General features: G+C 37.0%; 1 protein-coding gene across 2 annotated transcripts in view; it reads right to left on the reverse strand.

Annotated features, from left to right (window-relative positions):
• The window catches only part of LOC115258767 (alpha-protein kinase 1), a 567,285-nt gene that overhangs the window by 500,978 nt on the left and 42,971 nt on the right, over positions 1-23,336 (reverse strand). Inside the window, exon 2 of one of the 2 annotated variants that reach the window (XM_029859165.2) lies at positions 20,232-21,585. In XM_029859165.2, coding sequence (XP_029715025.1) covers positions 20,232-20,408 — 177 coding nt within the window. In that variant the 5' untranslated portion in view covers positions 20,409-21,585. Of the gene's footprint in view, positions 1-20,231; positions 21,586-23,336 lie in introns of those variants that run through there. The other variant, XM_062850836.1, reaches the window with a different exon arrangement.

Consider the following 23,336-nt stretch of genomic DNA (forward strand, 5'->3'; position numbering starts at 1 on the left):
GAATCGTAGAAAAGTGATAGGAATTTGGCACCGTAACGGAACTGGGATATTGAAAGAAGGAAATTAATACAAAGATAAACATATCAATAGCTATGATGCTATATTTACCCAAAACTCAAATTATAGCAATGAATAAAATAAAAAATACGGAAGAGTCTGATGAAATTTTTAGAAGTTACAATGCCTTTATTTTCTACTTCATAATATGAAACAGCAGACAATAAAATAAAGAAGGTAAGCTATGTAATGGTTATATCTGCGATAAATTTTCTCCGATTTTGACAATATTGATCTCATTTGATCCAGATTTATTTTTTCCATCAAAAACAAATCCGACTGAACCAATCTGGTCATCGTGAGTTAAGAAAAAAACCGAATTGCCATACACGTGGAATTTTCCATAGACCAGCTGCAATTGGCTTCTTTAGTGGTGTTGAGATAATTCCATATTCACAATCTATACATGCCAAACTGAGCCGAAATCCAAATTTTCATGAACTTTGGTGCCCGGGAACCTATTTAAAAATCGATTTAAAGTTTGTATGGGATCGATTTGTCGAATCACCCCTCGTCGCATTTCGTACTGGGCGGAGCTGTCAAGCAATTGCCCAGCTGTCAAAAGGTGATTTCAAAAAATCTTTTTGTAATTGAAGCTTAAGGTATCAAAATAAAGTTTAAAAAATCTGAAAAAAATCATACTGGCTTAAAAAAAGGTGCTCTTTCGACTAAAATCAAAAAATCAATATATTATTCTTAATTTAAAAAACCCAATTGGTGATTGGTACAAATTAAGTACCTTACCAAGAAAAAAAAAATGTTAAATTTAAATTTATACGTTCAATATGTAGTCCGTCCAAAGTCTTACACCGTACATCAAAACGTTTTTAATTAGATTTTGTTTTAGATTTTATAGAGACATTTTAAAATCTTCTCCTGTGTGGTAGGGATAGGATTTTTCAAAACACCATCGTTCTTCTTCTTCTTCATGCACCATCAAATCACCAATAGCATATCTGCCCAGCCTAGGCCCAAAGTATTGACTTCAAAGTAATCATTACGAAGCATAAATGTCAATTTCTTGATTTTGCTTTGGCTGACCAAGCCAAGGTTGACCGTAGCATTTTCATAATTCAAATCTCAATTTGTTCATCGAGCACATGTTCTGTTGTGCTGCACGTGGATGTCAAAGCGTTTTCAACAGTGTAATTACGAAGCATATTTCACGAGAGACCATATTTTTTTCAATACGCTAACTCCAACAACGCCGATATTAGAATAGAGGAGCTTAGAAGCAAAGGGGTGTAAGTTACAAAAACCCACTTTCGAGTAAATGAGCTTTGAAGTTTTTCACCAGTTTTTCATCCCATTCAAAATGTATGGAGTTTCAATATCAACCCAATTTTCTCTGATTTACTGTAATTTTTCTAATCATCATAAAAATAATCTTTAAAAAGTTCCTGTGAGCTTGAAATCTGAAGATTTTTTGATATGTTCAGCTCAAACTCGACAAAACGGTCACTTACACCTCTTTGCATCTGGGCCCCTCAATAGCATAAGGATATGTTCCAGAAAATTTGGACTTTTGGGAATACCGCGTAACCCAATCGTTCTATTCGCATAACCAATCAATAAAAAAAGATGTCTTATTCAAACGAGTTTAAGTTCACTTAAATCGGTTCAAAGTTGAAAAAATATGAGTACTTTTCAGTTTTGAGGGTAGCCGGATACGCTTCCGGCATTCTACGCAATGAAAAACAAGCAAAACTGCAGCCCCTCAACAGCAATTGAATTTTTTTTTTAATTTTTCAATTACATAGAATAAAGCTGTTTCCTTATAAACATTTTCTGATTTTTTACCTGCTATCCATCGACCTTTTGCTCTACAAGCAATGAAAAAAAACGAATACTTAATCAAATTTCTCATTTTTTGTAATATAGCTAAAAATTAAAATTATTTCATATTCTGATATAATTATGTTATTTTTGCAACTGATTATTTTGTTCAGTTGCAAAAATAACAAAGTTATAACAGAGTTTGTTCTGATTTATTTGTAACAAAACTAGTTACAAAAGATTATAATATATTTTCTTATAATTTAGTTTGAAAAAGTTTGAAACAGTCCATGTCATAACAAAATTATAACATAATTTGTTAGTTATATCACATTAAGATATAATTATGATATATTATTGTTATGTTCATCTAGTCGGGTATGGCCTCCACTTTAGCATCCTATTCTACATCATATATGACTTCGTGATGGCTGAGAATTCTATATATTTAGACCAACATGTTAGAATGCGAACTTCAGTTTCTCTCTTCCCTAATAGGTGTATTTTCAACTATTCATGTACCTATCTTTCAAATAGGTAGATCCGACTTCATCCTCTGGAACGACAGGGAAAACATGTGAAATACAAAATATTTCTGAAAAATCCCATTCAAAACCATCTACAATTTTAGATTCAGCTGTCTGTATTAGCTTCGTTCAAACAAGTTTATTCCATAAGTTTGACATTTTTATCATTGAAATTCACATGTCAAAGGCGGAATCTGGAACGTCCCTTTGAAAACCTTAAAAACCTTCAATATCGTCTGCTATGTTCTCGTTTAGATGTATGCAGGGTACTGCGCCACTTGGGCAGTGGCTGGTATTTTGGGTACTTTTCAGCTACAACTCAGTCAATTTCAGAAATTTAGCAAAACCTCGCGCCGCCCAGCAGGGACTTTGTTTTGTACACATTACAGCACCTCCATGTCACGTAATATACCATACCTCTTATCAAATGTGATACCGTAAGTGTACCATACTTTGCGCACCTAGGGCCTAACTTTGCGCACTTTTCAAAAAATCGTTAAACAGTTTTTCTGGTGCATTATGCAAACTTTTTCCCACGGAATACTAGCTAGTGATATGGGGCATGCACTTTGTCTCAGTTTGGATGTAATGATAAATGGAAGAGGAAGACAAATTGATGAGTGAATATGCAGTTGTTTTCCCTCAAATGCTGTAAATAACGTTGTAGAATGACGTAGGTTTTGTTTCAAAATTTGTTTTAGTTTAGATAGCAATACCATAAAGTATTTGTGCACTCTCAATAATACAATAATAACCAAACTTGTTCCACAACAGAATGTAATATTGAGATGTTATTTAAGGGCTGCATACCAATTGCTTGGTCATAACAAAATAAGATTGTCCATCAAAACATGTTATGGAAACGTAATGCCTTGATAATTCAATAATAACAAAACAAGATATAAAAACAGGTTTTGTGATTTCGTAGTTATTAATTTGATATTCCCCTCTGCTCGGGGATGAGTGTGCCGACCCGAGTCAATTGGCGGGCTCGGGGTCTCGAGGGACAAACGGTGGCAAAGGGGTGTGGGTGTTGTACCGATATTTGCAAGTGAAATTAGTGTTAATGAAAAAGATGGATGAAGAGATGAAGGCTTGAACAGAATTATGATGAGTAAAGTCAAGGGGTGAATCATTGACTAGTTGACTGTTGTGAGGATGATACCGTTAGTTGGTTGGCTTGATGATGTCATGAGTTACTACGGCAGCAGGAATCAACGCCGTATTTCGCTACACAATCGCTTTTAGTATTTTACCTCCCTAAACAGGACTCGTAGCCGGAACGGTAAGCCCAAGTGCACGGGTATTTAGCACGACCATTGTCATTGGTCAACGAGGTAGCTCTCAGTTAATACTTCAATTTCTTGGAGTTTGTGCTAACGTTAGAACCTCGACAATGTACAAAGAACGTGACGCGAGACAGAACACAACACTCATAGTTCTTTCCCAAAAAAAAATAAGAACTACCCAAATAACACACTTATCACAGAAGAGTAACGGCGGTGCATATTTTTGTTGCACAGAAGTCACATTTTCTTACTTCTAGCAAGTTGGTATTTATGTGTTAGAAGTAAGTCACAGTGACGTTTGCGCAACAAAAACCTGCGCCGCTGCGACTCTTCTGTGCAAGTGCGTTACTTGGGTAGTTCTCACATTTTTTTTTGTAAGAACTACTATGAGTGTTCTGTTTCGCCTAGCGTTCGTTGTCTAACATAGTTAATAATTATGGATAGAATAATGAATTCTCAATTCTGAAATAAGTATTTCAGTGATAAATCAATTTTCTTTAGGGTTTTATTTAGACTCCTACATGGATTGATATTTTACTCTTTATTTCTCCAAAATGCCTCACAAGATTGTTGGATTGCTTGCATGGATTCCGTTATAAATTATTTAATGAATTTCTTCAGAAAAGCTTCTAAAGATTCCTCTAGAAAATTATCGAAGGAATTTAAAACATGGCTACCTCCAGAATGTCATTCAAAAATCCTCCAGGCATTTCTTCAGAAATTCCTCCAGCGATTCCTTCACAAAATCCTACAGAAAATTTGAAGGAAATTTTGCCAGTAATGATTTCTCTAAAAAATCCTTCAGGAATCCATCATTAAAGTCCACTTTGATGTTGCTCACCGCACTAAATCAAAGGCGTCCTCATATACGACCTTAAACTTAGAGACATTTAAATGATCCATTCTCCCATTGATTCCTTCTGAAAATAACTAGTCTCCTTTTAATTTTTCACCGTAGTTTTTAAAGATTTCCCCACAAAATAACTAAATAAATTTTGGATTTTTTTATTATGAATCCTTTCCTAGATTCCATCCGGTATTGCTTCATACATTTCTCCAGAAAATGCTCTAGGAATTCCTTTTACAAAGTCTACAATTTCCTTCTAAATTTTCGTGAAAGGTCCTCCAGAAATGTCTCCACAAAATCTTCTAGAAAAGCTTCAATGGTTTCAAAAAGCTTCAAAAAAGCTTCAAAAACGCCATAGCATTTTTGCAGGAGTTCGTTCGAGAACTCTTCTAGAAAACCATCTAAGGCTTCCTTCAGAAATGCATTCAGCGATTCTTGGAGAAAATCAATGATTCCTTCAGATTTTTTTTTTTCAAGAATTACTATAGAATTTCTTCACCGACTCCTTCAAAAATTCTTAAAGAAACTTTCTTGAAGATTCCTTCAAAAACCTCTAATCGATTCCTCCATAAATTTAAGGCAGGATTTCAAGTACAGGGATATCTACTATGAGGTTTTTCCAATACTTATCAATGGATTCCTTACTACAGAAATTCGGTCTTATTATCAACCAAGGTTTCGCATATAAACTCTTATGTCGTTATTTTTGGAAATTGAGCTAGGGATGCTTTAAGAAATTTCTCCAGAGCTATCTTTGGATATTCCACCGTAAATTTCTCCTAAAGTTTAAGAGGGAATATCTGCAAGGAAGATTTTCTGGATTCCTTTCGGAATTTTCACCAGGAATTTCCCTAGATTTTTTTATTGGGATTTGTTTAAAAACCATCGTAAATTTCTCCAGAAATTTCTTCAGAATTTTCTACAGGGATTCGTTTAGAAATTATTTCAAAGATTCTTAAATAAATTCTTTCAGTGGTATCTTCAGAAAATTGTCTAGATAGTTCCTCAGATAATCGTTCAGGTATTTCTTCAGGAAGTCCTTTGTATTTCTCTAGCGATTCCATTGAAAATCCCCGCATGAAAGTTTCCAAGATTTTTTTTCTTCATGATATCTTTAAAATATTTCTCCCTGTATAACCTCAGAAATTTATCCGACCCCAATAAATTCTCCATGGATTCTTCAAGAAAGTTATTCAAAAATTATTCCTAAAAAAATCGTCAGAAGTTTTTTTTCGAAATGTTTGCAAACTCTTATCGATGCGTTTCTCTAGGTATTCCTACAGGATTTTTTTTTTAAGAATTTCCCAGATTTCACAGATTTCTCCAGGAATAATTTCAGAAAATCTTCCAAGATTTTCATTAAAATATATTTCCTACAATTTTCCTATTAATTCCGCAATAGTTTTTCTAGGAACTATACCAAGGGTTTCCCGAGAAGTTTCTTCGGATGCTCTTCAAAAAGTTTCTTAATAAATTCTTCCTGGGATTCCTTCAAGAACTTCCCTGGAATTATTTCAGATATTTCTCCAGAGATGCATTCAAGTACTTCCTAAGATTTCCACAGGGATTCTACTGAAGCTTTCTTCAGAAATTCATTGGGGATCTTTCAGAAGTTCTTGCTGGCATTCCTTGTGATTTTTTTTTCTAGGTGATAATTTTATGTCTTACTTCTTCAGAATATCAGGGACTTCTTCAGGAATGTCAACAAGGGATTGCTTCAAAAGTTCTTCCATGGAATTTTCAGATATTCTTCTAGAAATTCTAAAAAATATTTTCAGACATTCTCCCCATGGCTCTCCAAGATTTTTTTGAGAAATTCTTTCGGCGATTTTTACAAGTTCTTTTTTATTTAAAAATGCTCTTGCGGTTCCGTCAAAATGCAAATCTCCTGGGATGTCTTTAGAGATACTTGCAGATGTTTTTCAAATGTTCATCCAGGGATTTTTCGGAAGTTCTTCCAGAAATTGCACAATTACTGAAGAATTCTTAATGGAATCCCTGAAGGAATTTTCAAAAATTTTCTGAAAAAAATCTTGAAATTTTTTTGGAGGGATATCTGGACAAAAATTCCTGAAGCAATTTCCAATGTTCGCTGTGAATCAACTCCTGGAGGAATGTCTAGGATAATACCTAAGAGAACCTGAACAAACAAATTAAACACAATATCTGGGAAAAATCATGAGAGACTTCAGGAGAAACTATGCAAGTAATTTTAAGAAAAAAAAAAATACTTTAAAAATTTCTCGAGGGATTCCTGGAGAAAAACTCGTTGATGAATTTCTGAAGGAATATCTTTTTTAAAATGTTCACAGAAATCGCAGGCACAAGCACTGGTATGCTTGAAGAAATTCCTCAATATGTCATTATCGAAGAGATCCCTGGAGGATTCCCTGCATGAATCGTTGAAAGAACTCTGAAGGAATTTCGAAAAAAATGTTAAGCAATTTCTGAAGGGACATGTACACAAAATCCCTAAATTACTACCTGGAAAAAAGTTCTGAAGGAAATCCTGCAGAAACAAAAAAATCTAAGGGAATTCTTCGGTAAACAACTAAATAAATTGGGTGAACAATAAGCTTAAGTTAAAATTCACGAATAAAAAGATATTAAAAAAACTAAATAAATAAAAAATAAAGAATTTTGGATGGAATATTTGAAATAATACCTGGAAAACTGGACATCCCTCCCCAGGTATAACTTAAAAAAAAAATCCTTAAAAAATGCTATAATGAGTAGATTCTAAGTAATTTTTGCAGGAACAAAAAAAAATTGTGTTGGAAAAAAATGGGAAATTTGGAATTCCAAAAGGAAGTTCTGAATAAATATAAAACAATACCTGGAGGAATACCTGAATGAACTAGAGATGAGCAAACCGTTCGCGAACGGTTCAAAAGAAAAAGTTCTAAAGAGAGAATGACTGAATTGCCGTTCGTTTGAAAAGAACGAACCTATGGAGAAATTCAAGCAATAATTTATGAAAAAGTTTCTTGAATTTTTTTTTAATTTCTAAATAAAATCCTAGAGAAATTTCTGACAGAATCCTAGACTCCTAGAATTGCGTCTTTTCCAGAAAAATTTGAAGAAGTTGGTGCATGATTTTCTTGAAAAACTGTAGAATTCCCAAATCCCAAAGAAAAACTTTGGGAAAATCCCAAATGAAAAACTCCTGGAAAAGATTCTGACAATATTTTTGAGAAATTTTTGAAGAAATATAAGCAGGAATGAACTTATGTAATCACTTAACTCCTTCAGGATGCGCGCCATTGTAAAAAGTAAAACACTACCAAAACCTCGCTCGCCGTATAAAGCGCGAGCGCAGTTTCATCATCAAACAGGCACGCGTCATTTAATGTTACGGAATCCCAGGAGGAATTTTGTAAAGGTTTTTTGAGAAACCCTCGAACCAGTTTCAAAACGAATCATTGAAATTATTTTTGAGAATCTCCCGAAGAAAGGATGATTCCTGGAGGAATTCCTGCAAGAGTCTCTGAAGGGATCCCTGTAGAAATTTTAAAAGAAATCAAAGGGCAGAGATGCATTCTGAAGAGATTTTTTTTTATCTTTATTATCTTCTGAAGAGATACGAAGAGGAATATTTAGAGATATTCTTCTATAATCTTCTTTCTGTAAACATTCCTATTTTTTTTAATACTGAAAGAATCTCTAGGAGGTAAACGTGAAGAATTTTCTAGAAATTTTAGGGAGAATTCTTACTAAATTCATGAAAAAATTCCAGCAAGAATTCCCCTTCCGCGATTATTATGAGAAATAATAATGCGTGGAGGGGTTTTCCCGGAACACTTCCTTATTAGATGCAAAAGTGAGGACACTTCCTTGGGGGCGTATCAGTATAGGGGCGACAAATGTGGAAATCTTGAGTATCTAGCTCTGATTATACCATGACAACACTTCTCATAGCCGAAGCAGCAAACGCATAGGCATTCAGTACGACCATGCTGAGGGTGACGGGCTAGATTTACAGTCGGTCCAGGAACTTTTCGTGATGGACATTAGCTTGACTTCCTTGGTCATACATAGAGTGTACTCGTGCCTGCCGCACGATATTCGCAATGCGAAATGATCATTGGCAGAGGAAGCTCTCAGTTATTAATTGTGGATAAAATAATTCATATAGGATAGTTGTGCGGTTACAGGAGAAATAATTCTCGTATATTAAGCTTTACTAATGCTCATACGCATGATGACAAAGACAAATGTTTAGAAACATTTCCCTTCGGCATGGGGGATTTTTGGGGTCCAATTTGTCTGAAATTCGGGAATATAACTCAGCTTGGTTGGGAAGGATTTGAGGCCAACTCTAAGATCGACAAGTTTCAAAAACTCTCCCATGACGAGGAAAACAATACTTCCGAAAATACATAATCCGGGCAGAGGTCAAGTACTGATGATCAAAACGTGATATTGGTTTGATTGATATAAGAGGTAAAAGTACTGAGAATAATAGCAAAAAATTGTTCCTTGGACTTCTGACCAATAGAAAAATTTGATATTTGAAGATCAACCGAATAGCTCGCTGCTATTGGTTAGCTCTCAAAAGAGCTAAATTTGATATGATGATGTTGGTCGAGGAGTAAATTTTAGCTATTATTTACAGTACTTTTACCTCTAATGTTAAATAAACCAATATCACTTTTTTTGATCTCCATATCAAAATATGCTTTTATTTAGTTTTTTTTTTCTTCTGTTCGAAAAGTTCCCATTGTAAAGTGCTGTTGTGCGACATAAAGTGTTTTCATTTTGTTAATATACGGTCAGTCGGAATGTTGACAATTTTTTGTTATTCCAATTTGTCACGTCGTTGCAATGTTGCTATCGCAAAATTTCATTCACAAAACGGAACTGTTCTCGATTAGGAGAAGACATTAATCACATCTTCTGATAAGCAGTGACAGTTGAACTGGTGTTTACTGGTGAATCGCCGATAAGGCAAACAGTCAAGATAATTGTGTTAGTACCTCCCAGAGCTTCAGATTCAGACAGAACAGAAAGACAAGCGAAATGAGTAGCTGTCAGCGGATCGTTTATTACGGCCAACTTCATTCATGGACTCATTTCAAACTCTCGGATGCACAACGTGTATGATTCTACTCCACATGCTACATAAGCAGCACATTCACGTAGCGTAAAATGCTTCCACATGAATCTCGTGTGTAACTGGTATGACGTGTGTTAGCTGATGAGGAGGGCTTATGAGCGAGCACAGCTCCTTCTGGTGAAACAAGCACCGGCAGAATTAATCGTTGTCATCTGGAGCGCGGCCCGGCGGGCAAAGAAAGGTGCGAAATGGAGAAAACGTCAGTTTCGTTCTGCTCTAAATTGCACTTTAGTGCCACTCATACATCGTGTCTTATGCACACGTCTTCCTCATCAAGGTGTCGTACAGAAGAGGGTGGTTGAATTCCTTTATTGAGTACAAAGGTATGTGACTAACACTGCTGATGAAGTAGAAGCTCCACTTATCTGAGATGGCATCTTTCCTCTGCTAGAGAAGGTAGGTAGTACTAGATTTTGATCTCAAGTTGCAACTTAAAAACAGTATTGTACCGTTGACTAATGAATGGAAGATTATCATCCTTGTAATAGTTGCTCCCAAAAATATAGAATGTTTGCCTCGGACTCTAACCGCGACCATATGCTGTGTCTTGATGGAGCTGAAAAATCCACATAGAACTGATGTGTAACATTTTCAACTGCAGCCACACGATATAACACCTCCGTTCACTATCTTTACAGTTCCCAGTCATTAATCCCAGCGCTTTCTTTTATCACCTAAGGAGGGAGACCTTCCAGCTGTACGTCGGAAGGCCATACACTACCTCATCGTCTCCACAACCGGCTGAAACTCTTCGAACGCCACGCTACCGCCGTGCCAGTTACTTGGTCAGGGTCACCAAAAGCACATAACCGATAAACGCAACCCGAGCAAAGCCCAACAACAAAGTTAAAGCAAATCAAATAGTTTGTACTCAGAAACAAATTGATATCATATTTTGGTAAGTTTTATTGTTACTTAATTTGATTTGAAATTTTGTTTCAGGTTTGCTGTCATTTTAAAGTAATGTAAATATTCAGCGTTAGAATAATTTTAAATATTTTAGTAACTATGAAAAGTAATTCTAGGGATAAATCATTAGTGCAATTTTATTATGGCATCTTTGATTTGATATCAACAGAAAAACTCTACATTTAACGACATTTCATTTTTTATTGCGCTGATAACCAAAACAGTTATCAATTTGCTATCATCGATAGCAGGAGTTGTTTAAAATTTGCTGTCACAGGAACATTTTTCTGCTGTTGTTTTTGATGTTTTAACCGTTATAACGACCAAAACGACAACAACCTAAGTTATCAACTTTTGCAATATCACAATATCAAAATAAGTTTTCAACTTGCTATCACAGTTTGCTCGGAAATACACCGCATATGTCGGTGTTGGTTATCGACGAGTACATATTTTACGTTATTGCCCAACTTCACGCAGATTGCGGGGAGCCCAATCGAACCAAACGCGCTTCGGTGGTTACAATTCATTACACCTCCGGTGTGGTACAAGGTCCGTAGCATCGCGTTCTCTCTCATACACATTTTGGTTACTGACGATGGCTGCAGTGCTGGTCGAGCCTTGTGTTTGGCAATTTGCGATTTGTTTGCTAATTAGATTAGGTGAACAAATATGCATTTCATTGCGATGAAGGTTTTCTTTCAAAATAATTTGTTTACAAATTTTTGGTTGGAAAAATGATGCCTGAAATAATTAAAATATCAATATAAGTACCAGTGCTGGGTATCGTAAACCGGGCTAAAAATGATCTCCGTGTCGAAATTAATCGAACGAGTTTCTTTAAGAATTCTGCCAGTACCTTTATCTTCAATTTCTGTAGGGATCTCTTTTTAAAATTTAACTGATTTCAACAGAAACTCCTACAAGAACCACTCCAGAAAATTTCTAAATTTCCTTGGAATTACATCCAGAGTTTAAACAGAAGTTTTACAAGACTTTTTTCTAGTTATTTAGGAGGATCTTGAGAGTTTCTTCGAGGATTCTCTAATGCATTTATCCAGAGATAACTTTAGAAATTGTTTAAGGAATTTTTATCTTGGAATCCTGGAAAAATATTGAAGAATTTCTTCTAGGAATCTCTAAAGGTATCGTCAGAAGTTTTTTTTAGGAATTACTTCAGCCAATTCTCCATGTATTTCTTCGGAAACAGCTTCATTGATTCTTACAAGCACTTTGCCAATTAGTTTTTGTGCAACTCCTAAAAAAAAATAACCCTGAAAAAATATCTGAATTATGAAATAATTTCCCTAGGCAACCCTTGGAAAAAATTTCCAAGGAAACTCCTTGGATTTTCAAAAAAAAAAACTTTTTAGAGGAATTTCTGAATAATTCAAATAAAGAACTTTTGAAGTAAATCCCTTGATGATATTCCGGAACAGATCTCAGATCTGACGAAGTTTCTTGAGGCGAAACTGGAAGCGTTTCCTCATTTATTTGGTTTTTGATTTTTTATAAAATAACGAAGCAATATTTTCAAAATCGGTTTTCGTGCACATGTAGAGTATGGATCAAGGTATCTCCTGAATTGTTTCCACTTGGAAAATGTCTTCCGTTTTTACAGAAACCATTTTTTTGTGAAATTTTGTTTAAAAATTGTTTCTGCAAGAATGGAAAACATTTTCCATCTGGAGAAAAATCAGAAAATACCTTGATCCATACTCTACATGTGCACGAAACCCGATTTTGAAAATATTGCTTCGTTATTTTATAAAAAATCAAAAACCAAATAAATGAGGAAACGCTTCCAGTTTCGCCTCAAGAAACTTCGTCAGATCTGAGATCTGTTCCGGAATATCATCAAGGGATTTACTTCAAAAGTTCTTTATTTGAATTATTCAGAAATTCCTCTAAAAAGTTTTTTTTTTGAAAATCCAAGGAGTTTCCTTGGAAATTTTTTCCAAGGGTTGCCTAGGGAAATTATTTGTGAGGAAATGGATCCAGTTTCGCCTTAAGATATTTTTGAAAGTATCACTACAAAGAGCAGAACTGTCGGATAAAAGAGACGAAAAACAAGAAACAAAGAAAGCGCGGCAATTTCGCTTTTTCTCAACTGGTAACAGCTAATGACATTATCTCGAATTTTTTTGTTGGTGACAAAACAGAAGCAAAACTTGTTGCGTACTTTTCAGCTCGTGAATAATCGGTGATTACTAACTAAAAATCGTTTTTTTATGAAAGATCTTCAACAGCGTTGTGGTGTTTACCGTCTCAAAGACATCCCTCGAAAACCGCAGTGCCAGGTTTAAAAATCTGTAAAGTCGTGGTGTATGATTCTTATCCTATTCTGTTTAAGTAGGGACCAGGGATGCCATATATACAGATTTATCTGAATTATACAGATTTTTGAGCATCTATACAGATTGCGTTTGTATGGAATACAGATTTTTCATTTGTATAGGATACAGATTTTCCGCCCAAATTTTGTTTGGGATACAGATGTTTAAACGAGTGATACAGAAAATCATCTGGCATCGCTGGTAGGGACAAACCAATATCGCATGGGGTGGGTTGTCGCAACTATTGCAGGTTGCGACATTATCATTATTGTTGCACGATGGTTGAATTTTGATTCAGTGACAAGGAGTAATTCTTGAAAAAAAAAATCCTGAAGAAATGTAAAAAAAATCTCTAGCAGAATCCCCGTGGAAATCTCATAAAGTACTCTTCAATGAATCTCTGGATGAATTTCTGAAGAAATCCAAAGGAAATTGATGAAATACCTGCGAAAATTATTAGGGAAATCCATGGAGGAATTCCTTCAAAATTTTACCAAGGCATTTTTAGAAGAAAAAAAAAACAGAGAAAACTTGTAATAGAAATTTTTGGAATATTTTCTAGAAGTTATCCTGAAGCAATCCTGTAGAATAACTTGGAGAAACGCCCTGATAAGCTTCTGTAAAGATACGTAGAAAAAACTGTTGAGATATTTCTAAAGAAATTTCTGTAAAAATTCCTATAGGAGTCATTTCTGCATAAATTTCTTGAAGAATCCGTGGAACAATTGTAGGTGTTGTCTTTAGAGGAAATGTCAGAAAAAAATCCTGAACGAACGCAAGGAAGCATATCAGGAGGAAATTCTGAAGAATTAGCTCCTTGCACTCTTGCAGGAATCTCTAAAAGAATTCTCGCCTGAACTACTGATAGAAATAACGCAAGATTCACTTTAGGAATTTGTGTATGATCTGCATTCATCTAGCAAGAACCAATGTAGAAATTCCCGGACATATTCCTTTGGGAATTTATAATTGAATCGGTCTATTTTATAACAAATCTTTGGCGCTCTTTTTGAAGAAATATCTGAATGATTTGCTCTGGAAAACTTACTGAAGATGCCTCTGAAAGAACTTATAAATAAATTTGATAGAATTTCTGAAGGAATCTCTGTTGAAAAATCTGAAGAAATTGAAGAAGTTTAAGAAAGGTTGTGCAAACGAATGTAAAGAAGATTTTCTAAAATTAAAAAGAAAATCGTGTTAAGTACTGCTCCTTTGAATTCCACTAAGAATTTGCATCGTTTGACAGATACGTATTTCGCCCTCAATTGTAATGTCGTCTTCAGTGAGTTGCACTTGACTCGACTGATTTTCTAAGCAATGGAGTTTCAGAAGAAACCCAAGGAAATCTACATCAAAGAATTCTTGGGAATATCTGAAGGCAGTCCTTGAGAAACTCCTTAAGAAATCCCTGGAAGAATATCTAAAGAAATCTGTGAATGATTCTTTAAAGAAATCTGATCGATAGCTTGGGAATATAAGCCGGAATTTGTCTTGGTTGGTCGACCCTAGGATGCCTAGGATCCGATTCTTATGCCTTGGGAATTGGGTTTCGGTTGGGGTCAATTCACTGCCACTACCAGTCAGTTTAGTTTAGCACAAAAACACTATTTTATTCACTAAAACCACATACTCCGAAGTTAACTTTATTCAAATCGACTCACTAACTTAACATCAATTTATTTAGTCTAAGCTTAAAATTCTTCCTCGACACGTCTCTTCACATGGCTATCAAATTACAGACTAATTTCTAATGGCGAAAGGCCAACTTATTCTAATTTCATAATAGCATTGTTCACAATAGTCTTCTGTAACAAAGTCGTAGAAATTTCACAAAGGCAGATTCCAGTTGGTAGCGTGACCGTTAGCACTGGCTATACAAACTGTTTAGGGTGTCTCCAACAAAATCATTGGAACCCTGAACTTTGGATTTTCTGAAAAATTCGATGAAAGTAATTCGTGGCTGATTCTCTTTTACGGATTTCTGAAAGAATCTGTGAAGCAATTTCTAACGAAACCCATGAAAGCTTTTCTAGAGAAATTCTAAGAGATATTTCTGGGGGTCCTCTGATGCAATTCATGGAAGATGTTTTAGAAGAACAAAAGGAATTTATGGAAGACTTCCTGTAGGATTAGAGCAAGTTCGGGAGAATACCAAAGAAGGTTTTAAAAAGGAGTTCCTTAAATAATTTCTAAGGATATGTACTTACTTTAAGGATATCTCTAGGAAAATTTGGTGAAAATTGCAAAGAAAACTTTGAATTTTTTAAATAAAATACGTAAAATAATTCCTGAGGGTGTGTTCAGAAAAAAACTCCGAAAGCATTCCAGACAGATTTTTTTTTTCAATTTACTGGAATCGCTGAAGGGGACTCTAACATAAGGCTGAATGACAAAAGACTGAAAACAATAAAGGCTGAAAGTACATAAACGCATGAAATGAGTTATAAGTTGGTTTAGTCAAAAGAATAATGTTGTATACTAAAATAACACATCCTCTTCTTCTTGGCGTAACTTCGCAAATGGAACAAAGCCAACTTCACCACTTTCACAGTTATTAAATGAGACCTTCCTTCGCCAATAACTCCTTTGCATTCTTTGTGGCGAGCAAAAAAACCCTGCGTGCCCACCAAAGCTAAGAAAATTTTTATCACGAAATGTTCCTGGACTGACCGGTATTGAACCGGTCACCCTCAGCATGATTTTTCTGAATTCCCGCGCACTTACCGCTTTGGCTGTGGGTCACTCAATTACACAAATGTGACTGGTGTTCTTTTCAATCGATAATTTCTCCTTCTTTAAACAAGGGCTTTTCTTCCGAGTTATGCTGTTGTAGTGATTGTTGATATTTTAGTTGCCAACAATATCATTAGAGATTTTTTTTTTATTTGTATTAACGAGATTTTTAGCCCTAGGCTAGTACATCTCGGGACCCACGGTTTACTTCCCTTCCGAAGGAAGAACTCACATTTTGCGAGTTTGTCGGGAGTGGGATTCGATCCCAGGTCCTCGGCGTGATAGTCTAGTGTTCTAACTATCACACCAGGTCCGCTCCACATTTGAGATTTTCTCTCCTTTTTAAAATAGGCTATTCTTTAGAGAAATATTGCCATAATTAAGTGGTTGATCAATAAAGCATACCAAGGGCTTGAGAATGACTGTTTTTGAATTGACGGCGTCGAAATCTCATTTCAGTTTTTCGTGTTTCAGTATTTTATTCTTTCAGCCTTTTGTTTTTCAGCCTTTTCTACGTAACGCAGCTCTGAAATAATACCTGGAAGATTTCTACACTGAAAGACAGCTTGCGGTTATGACAAGCACAAAAATGTTTTCAAATTTACTATGGCAAATCAAAACCAACAACCCATAAACGCTTCTTGTGTGCATTCTATATCCTCTCATATCAACCGGTTCGATAGCCGAGTGGTAGCGTGCGAGCCTGGTGATAACAAGATTCTTGGTTCGAATCCGGTTGCCAACAGAAACTTTTTTAATTGTTGATCGGGTCCATGGTAAAATTGAAAACATTAATCTGTTGAATTGAAACGAATCTCAGTCTGCACAAATCAAGTGGCGTTGAACATTTGTGTTGACGCTCAGAATAGTAACTTTAACCGCAAGCCATCTTTCAGTGTAAGAGCGGTTTTCTAATCGAAGCCTTTGATGAGTTTCTGCATGAACCCTTCTCTAAAATAATGTTTTAAGAAGTTTCGTAGGAACAGATTGTGAAATAATACATCGACCAATCAGCTCATCACTGGACAAGCAGCGACGGCCGTTGAAGAAGCGGGACGCTAACATAAGGCTGAATGCACGAAAGGCTGAAAACATCCGCTATTCTTTCGAGTTTTGATGTTATGGAAAGTTATGTACAGGTTCTTATAAATTATATAAAATCTTAATTTTGCCATATTTGAAAAATATGCTGTTCTTTCGAAAAATACTATCGTATTTCTCGGGGATTTCGGCTTTGAGTCAAAGAAAGGCGTTGATTTTCTTATCTCATCGCCAACATTTCGATCCAGATGTTGGGATCTTCTTCAGGGCTAATGTTCGATCAGCTGTTAGCTCTGGCAGTGTTGGCAAATGTGGCTCCTCCTGGTGTAGACCTCTCATTTTGTACCACTCACCCACTACCATCGGGGGTGCTGGTAGTAAATGAGACTTGTGCAGTGCAAATTCAAAACGCGACAATCAACCGTGAGATGTACACGGGATTAGAAAAAAATTGATTAATTTAGAGCCCTGAAGAATATCCCAACATCTGGATCGAAACGTAGGCGATGAGATAAGACAATCAACGCTTTTCTTTGACTGAAAGCCGAACTTCTCGAGAAATAAGTCGAGTTCCCTGTCGAACCTCTACAAATACTGTGGTAGTTATGTAGGACGTCAAAAATACATAGCATGAAATTGATTAAGCTGACAAACAATTGTACATTTGTCACGAAAGAGTCACAGTAGCGCAGGATTTTGGTTGCACGCGAGTCAATGCCAAGTTTTTCTAGCATTGGGTTGGAATCAAATAACTACAGCTCTTGTGCAACCAAAAACTTGCGCTGTCGTTACTCTTCTGTGTCATCTGTGTTGCTTGGGTAACACTTTCTGATCCAGAGCACAGTAACCGAAGCATGTTTGCCCAATGATAAAAATGACTTAGTTTAGCCAACTCTGAACTAGGGTCGAATGTTTGCACAAAACCAATATAAATTTCATGGCTTGGTTGTCGATTATCTAGCAAATTTTCAAGTATACCGTTGAATCAGTGTACGATGGGAATAATTGGAGCCATAGACAGTGCTGAAAATTTCATTTCGTCATATCTAATTTCAACTACCTACAGCTCATTTTAGAAGCTGAACATGAGAATATGGTATATGAAAAACTTGTGCGGCTGGACCAGTTCTGCAAGAAAGTCACGGAAAAACCGCTATTTTTCGAATATTTAAGGTGAATGTCACGGACTACCTTTGAATTATGCCAAATGATATTCACCGTGAATATCATTGGTATTTTTCCATGGTAGTCCGTGACATTTACCTTACATATTCGAAAAATAGCGGCTGAGATCTGTTTGTCTATGTTTGAGTGTTTGGGTGGTCACTGTTTGAAAACTTGTCGAATTACTGTTTCAGCCTTACAAACTAAATTTATTTCGCTGAATCTCGGCATTTTTTCGAGCACTCAGACAACTTGTTTTCCAACGGGATCTCAGCAATCGTGTTGTTTGTTTGCTGAGACTCAGGAAACGTTTTGCCGAAATTCAGCTAACAAACGTAATTTTTAATTGAGATTCAGTATAAATATTTGCTGAGCCACGGCGGTGCCGGCGTTTGCCGAGCTCATCTTAGTGTGTATTGCAGGGGTTCCCAACCTTTTTGAGGCGGCGACCCCCTTTAAGAATTGTCAAAACATCTGCGGCCCAATGAAAATTTTTAGAATATAAAATATGAATTAAATGAACGTAACTCAGTTTTTTGGGTACAGTGACGTAACCAGAAATTTACTGTGGGAGGGATTTTCGACGATCAATGATACGTTTTTTTTTATTCGACACTCATATTTCGTAAACAATGATGAACATTAAATTTGAATCGTAGCTGAAAAATAGCGGCACAGCCGAAATTTTTTTCTTCTGAAGGCGTTTTATATTGAAAATTAGTTCCTCAAACTCCAGTATACAAAATTATAAATATATAATTTGCACAAAATAGAACGAAAAATAACCAATTTTTTTGGTAACATCGCGGCCCTCCTACACTGGCTTCACGGCCCCCAGGGGGCCGCGGACCACCGGTTGGGAACCCGTGGTGTATTGTATTTCAGCATTTTGAATCTTTCAGCCTTTCTTAATTCAGCCTTATGTTTTCCAGCCTTTTGTACGTAACCCGAAAGAGGAGATGCAGCGTCTCGAGCAGCAACAGAAGTGGCAACATGAGCAGCAGACTCACCAGACTAAGAAACAGAGAGAGAAGCTTGAGCAGCGGACACAACAGGTACAGCAGCGAAGGCAGGAGCAGTTATGTCAGTTGCAAATAAGGCAGCTGTGGTTGCAGTAGAGTACATAAGCAGAGAGGTAACCACTCTTCGACTCAACGTTCCGCAGAAATCGTTTAGCGGGTCCCTAATTCAGAATCAGCAAGTTAGGATCGCGGGTGTAGTCCTTCCGGATAGACAAGCAGCGAATGGAACAAACAATGAAGAAGCATCAAAGCGTCCTTGAAATCATCAAAACGTTGAGCAAAAGAAATGCTTTAGTAGATGGTTACGTTTTTTTTTCTTTTTTTTTTTTCCTCCCCTGTTGGGGAAATTAAGCCACTGCGTCCAATAGGCTGAACTTTTGTGGCATGTCCCGTTTTGATATTCGCATCTAGCCAGCTAATTACCATGTGTCAAGTAATCAGCTACTGCCACGACGCGTCGTCTCCCAGTCAGGTGCAATGGAATTGATAAACTCCAAGACCTTCCCAGGTTTTGCAGACCAGATCTCACTGGGTTGCAAGCACGTTAGTTCATTAATTGAGACAGAAGCTTGAAAAACAAGAATCTATGCCATTGCATACTCGCAAGCGTTTTCTGGTGTTTGGAGTATATCAGCCCCAATATATAAAATTCCAATACGTAAAAACACACTTCGACAATAGATTCAAAGCCAAATAAATCTTCTAACAATGTTTCGAAACATGAAACAGATCTGTTCTATGTTGAATTAAAAAATGAAAACAAAGAATGAAGATGAAGAACTTACACTGTTGAAAATGCTTTGACATCCATGTGCACAGCAGAACATGTGCTCGATGAACAAATTGAGATTTGAAATTATTAAAAGAAATCCACGTACTCCGGTGAGACTCAAACTCACGACTCCCAATTCGCTAGACGGGCGCTTCTATTCCTTCAAGCTACGGAGTCACTCGACTATCTCCGTCGATTTCGTGGATTTCTTTTCATAATTTCCAATCTGAATTTGTTAATTTAATAAAAACGTCTCTGGAGATAAAGTGTATGTTTTGATATATATGTTGTACGCCATTTTCTTAGCAGATTGTTTAAATCACAGGCAATGCCTCTCGTCTTGTCACTCTTATCAGCAATACAAAAAATACCACAATTTTGAGTATTCTTGTTCTATTATTGGTGTCTCTTTAGTTCAATTAACCCACGAGCAGTCGCACCTTTGATTTCCTGCAACGGCGCCACGCTCACGCTGTGTACCAAAAGCGTGTATTTTTCATGTTGCGTGTACTCAGTACACGGCGCGACCGCTCCTGTGTTGACAAAGTTTTAGATTTTAATTCATAATAACATATTCTACAGTTATCTTAATCTTAAAATAAACAAACAGACTACATGATAAACAAACGTGAAGAATCCTACCTTTGGATCCAGCAACGCTCGCTCCAAGCTATCCTCTCGCTGGCTGCTCCCATTAGCACCGGCCTCCTGCCGCAGTCGAGCCCTTTCGACCCGGGCCAACGTGGGACTGTCCATGATAGACGGTGTCCGACTAGGCGGTCCAGATCCACCGTTTTCCGGCATATTGACCGGCGGCATCTTAGCTGCTACCCCCTTGAGCGACACTTTGAAGCTGTTTTATGAACTCTTCTTCTGTAAACCCTCACTCTGACCCCTCAACTTCGACACTCACTTCGCTCCTTTACACACTCAAGTGCGGCCTCTTTTCCTTCTTCAACCGGATTGTTCAACTTTTAGTCGAACAATAAATCTTAATTAACGTAGCCCCCGCACTTTCCACTGACACCCGCATAAATCGCTCGCTCGCGGATACTCGCCGCCGGGAGAGACGTTTTGGAAGTTTTCTACTAAATTTTATTGGCACCACTCACTTCAGGGCTTCTTCACCCGAGCCGAATCTCTTCACAGGAAAAAAAAGCAGAAAATTATTATAAATCAACACTTTCTCATCACTTGGAGCGTAAATTGCGTATATCTTCACACACTGCTACCGACGTCGTCGTCATCATCGTCGTTGGGGCCATTCCGGGATCCACTCCACTTTCCGCGTCTAACCTCGGCCGAATTCGAAGAAGAACCGACAGGCCGTGGAGTCAGCTGGCCACCGCGAGCAGTCAGCCGACCGTTTGTTGGTCGGTCCGTGGGCAATCTTTCACTTTTCCTTTCCTATTTTCGTTGTTTCAAAGATATCGCGGCGGAGGATTATTTACGCTCAACTCTTCTTCGTCTGAATTTCCCATTTCCAAGACGCAGCAGCAGCAGCGCACATCAATGTCCGAAGCGATACGCGATACGCAGAGACGCGTTGTTGCTACAGTCTGTGTGGAAACCCCTCGAGTGTGATTTATTTTTCCGTACTTCACTTACGACGACTTCTTAGTACCGCACAGTCACTGACTGACTGACTGGCTGGCTGTAGGTATAGTCGAATGGCGGGCGGCAGCCATGCGGGAAGCATATCTCTATTTCGCATCGACAGTTGTTGGTTGCTGCCGGTTGGTTATGGAATAATCAGCTGCCGCTCTACGTTAGGAATTGCGAATCGAGAGATCGTTAAAACCTGGCTAGGAGGAGCCCGGCGCGCGAAATGTGGCGAGGTGTAGTATTTCTTACGTCGTTTCACTGCGTTTTTTTTTTCAGTCAAGGCTCTTCAAGCATTAGACTGGCAGCCAAGTGCCGGGAATTTCCACGCGTGCTTAATTTTTTGGCGCTTCTTGGGTTTATCTAGCAATAGATGCGGCTTTGTCTGTGAGCACTGGAATGAGAAACAAAAAAGAAAAAATACTTTCATTATAATTACACCAAAACTGATGAGCTCATTCTGATGGCGCTGATATAACAAAATTAAGCATTCCCAATCAGCACAATGGAACATGGTGATCTCGATAAATTTTGCATCACTTGGAACACAAACATGCTTTCATAGATATAACTTGTTTCCTTTTTTCATACACAAAAACCTTAATTTACGATCTTGTACCGACTTTTCTGCACTGGTTCTGCTTAATTTACGTTCAAATCGCGGAGGTCTTAAATTAACCCTTTGAAGCCGGAATATTTCCAAGCGTTCTTCTGGAGTTTTTTCTACGTTTTTCTAAAGTTTTGGTATTCAATAGTATAAAAATTGTAGAATATTATGCGGAATATTTTTTCTGGACATCCTAGGTCATCCAAACTATTCTTGAGTTTAGATCCTTAAGTCTATGGCTATAACGGTATCTTCTTTCATTATACAAAGCTGCGATTTGTAATCTGTCATGTCCAGCAAGTCTTCTGAAAGGTAAATAGACAATATCAGATCAGTCGGGATATCCTAGGTCATCCAAACTGTTCTTAAGTTAAGATCCTAAAGTCTGCGAGTGTAACGGTAACTGCTTTCATTATACAAAGCTACAATTTGAAATCTATCATGTCCAGTAAGTCTTCTGAAAATTCAATAGACAGTATCAGATTATTCGGGATATCCTAAGTCATCCAAACTGTTCTTGAATTCAGATCCTACAGTCTATGGGTGTAACGGTAACTGCTTTCATTATACATAGCTACAATTTGTAATCTATCATGTCCAGTAAGTCTTCTGAAAAGTCAATAGACAGTATCAGATCATTCGAGATATCCCAGGTCATCCAAACTGCTCTTGAGTTTAAATCCTACAGTCTACGGGTGTAATGGTGACTTCTTTCATTATACAAAGCTACGATTTGTAATCTGTCATGTCCAGCAAGTCTTCTGAAAGGTAAATTGACAATATCAGATCAGTCCGGATATCCTAGGTCATCCAAACTGTTCTTGACTTTAGATCCTACAGTCTACGGGTGTAACGGTAACTGCTTTCATTATACAAAGCTGCGTTTTGTAATCTATCATGTTCTAAGTGTAGAATTAGCATAAGTTAAAATACACATAAATACAAACAAAAAAAAATCTATCATGTCCAGTAAGTCTTCTGAAGGTTCAATGGACAGCATCAGATCAGTCGGGATATCCTAGGTCATCCAAACTGTTCTTGAGTTCAGATCCTACAGTCTATGGGAGTAAGGGTAACTGCTTTGATTATAAAAAGCTGCGATTTGTAATCTATCATGTCCATTATGTCTTCTGGAAGATAAATAGACAGGTTAACCAAACTGTTCTTGAGTTTAGTTCCTAAAGTTTACGAGTGCAACGGTAACTTCTTTCATCAAAAGCTACGATTTGTAATCTATCATGTCCAGCAAGTCTGCTGAAAATTACAGTGGTTGTTTTTATCAGCTACACAGAAAAAAATATTCATGTAAAATTCATATAAATCATGCACATAAAGGGAATACTAGAGTTAGTGCATATTTACATGAGATGTCATGTAAAATTACGTTACGTTCGTGTAAATTTCCGCCAATAGTCGCGTAACCGGTTGGTGTCCATGATGGTTTACGCGATGGTTGGTGGAAATTTACACGATGGTAATGTAACTTTACATTATAGCTCATGTAAATGTGCACTAACTCTAGCATTCCCATTATGTGC

This window comes from Aedes albopictus, chromosome 2 (genome assembly GCF_035046485.1).
Source record: "Aedes albopictus strain Foshan chromosome 2, AalbF5, whole genome shotgun sequence".
Taxonomy (NCBI): Eukaryota; Metazoa; Arthropoda; class Insecta; order Diptera; family Culicidae; genus Aedes; species Aedes albopictus.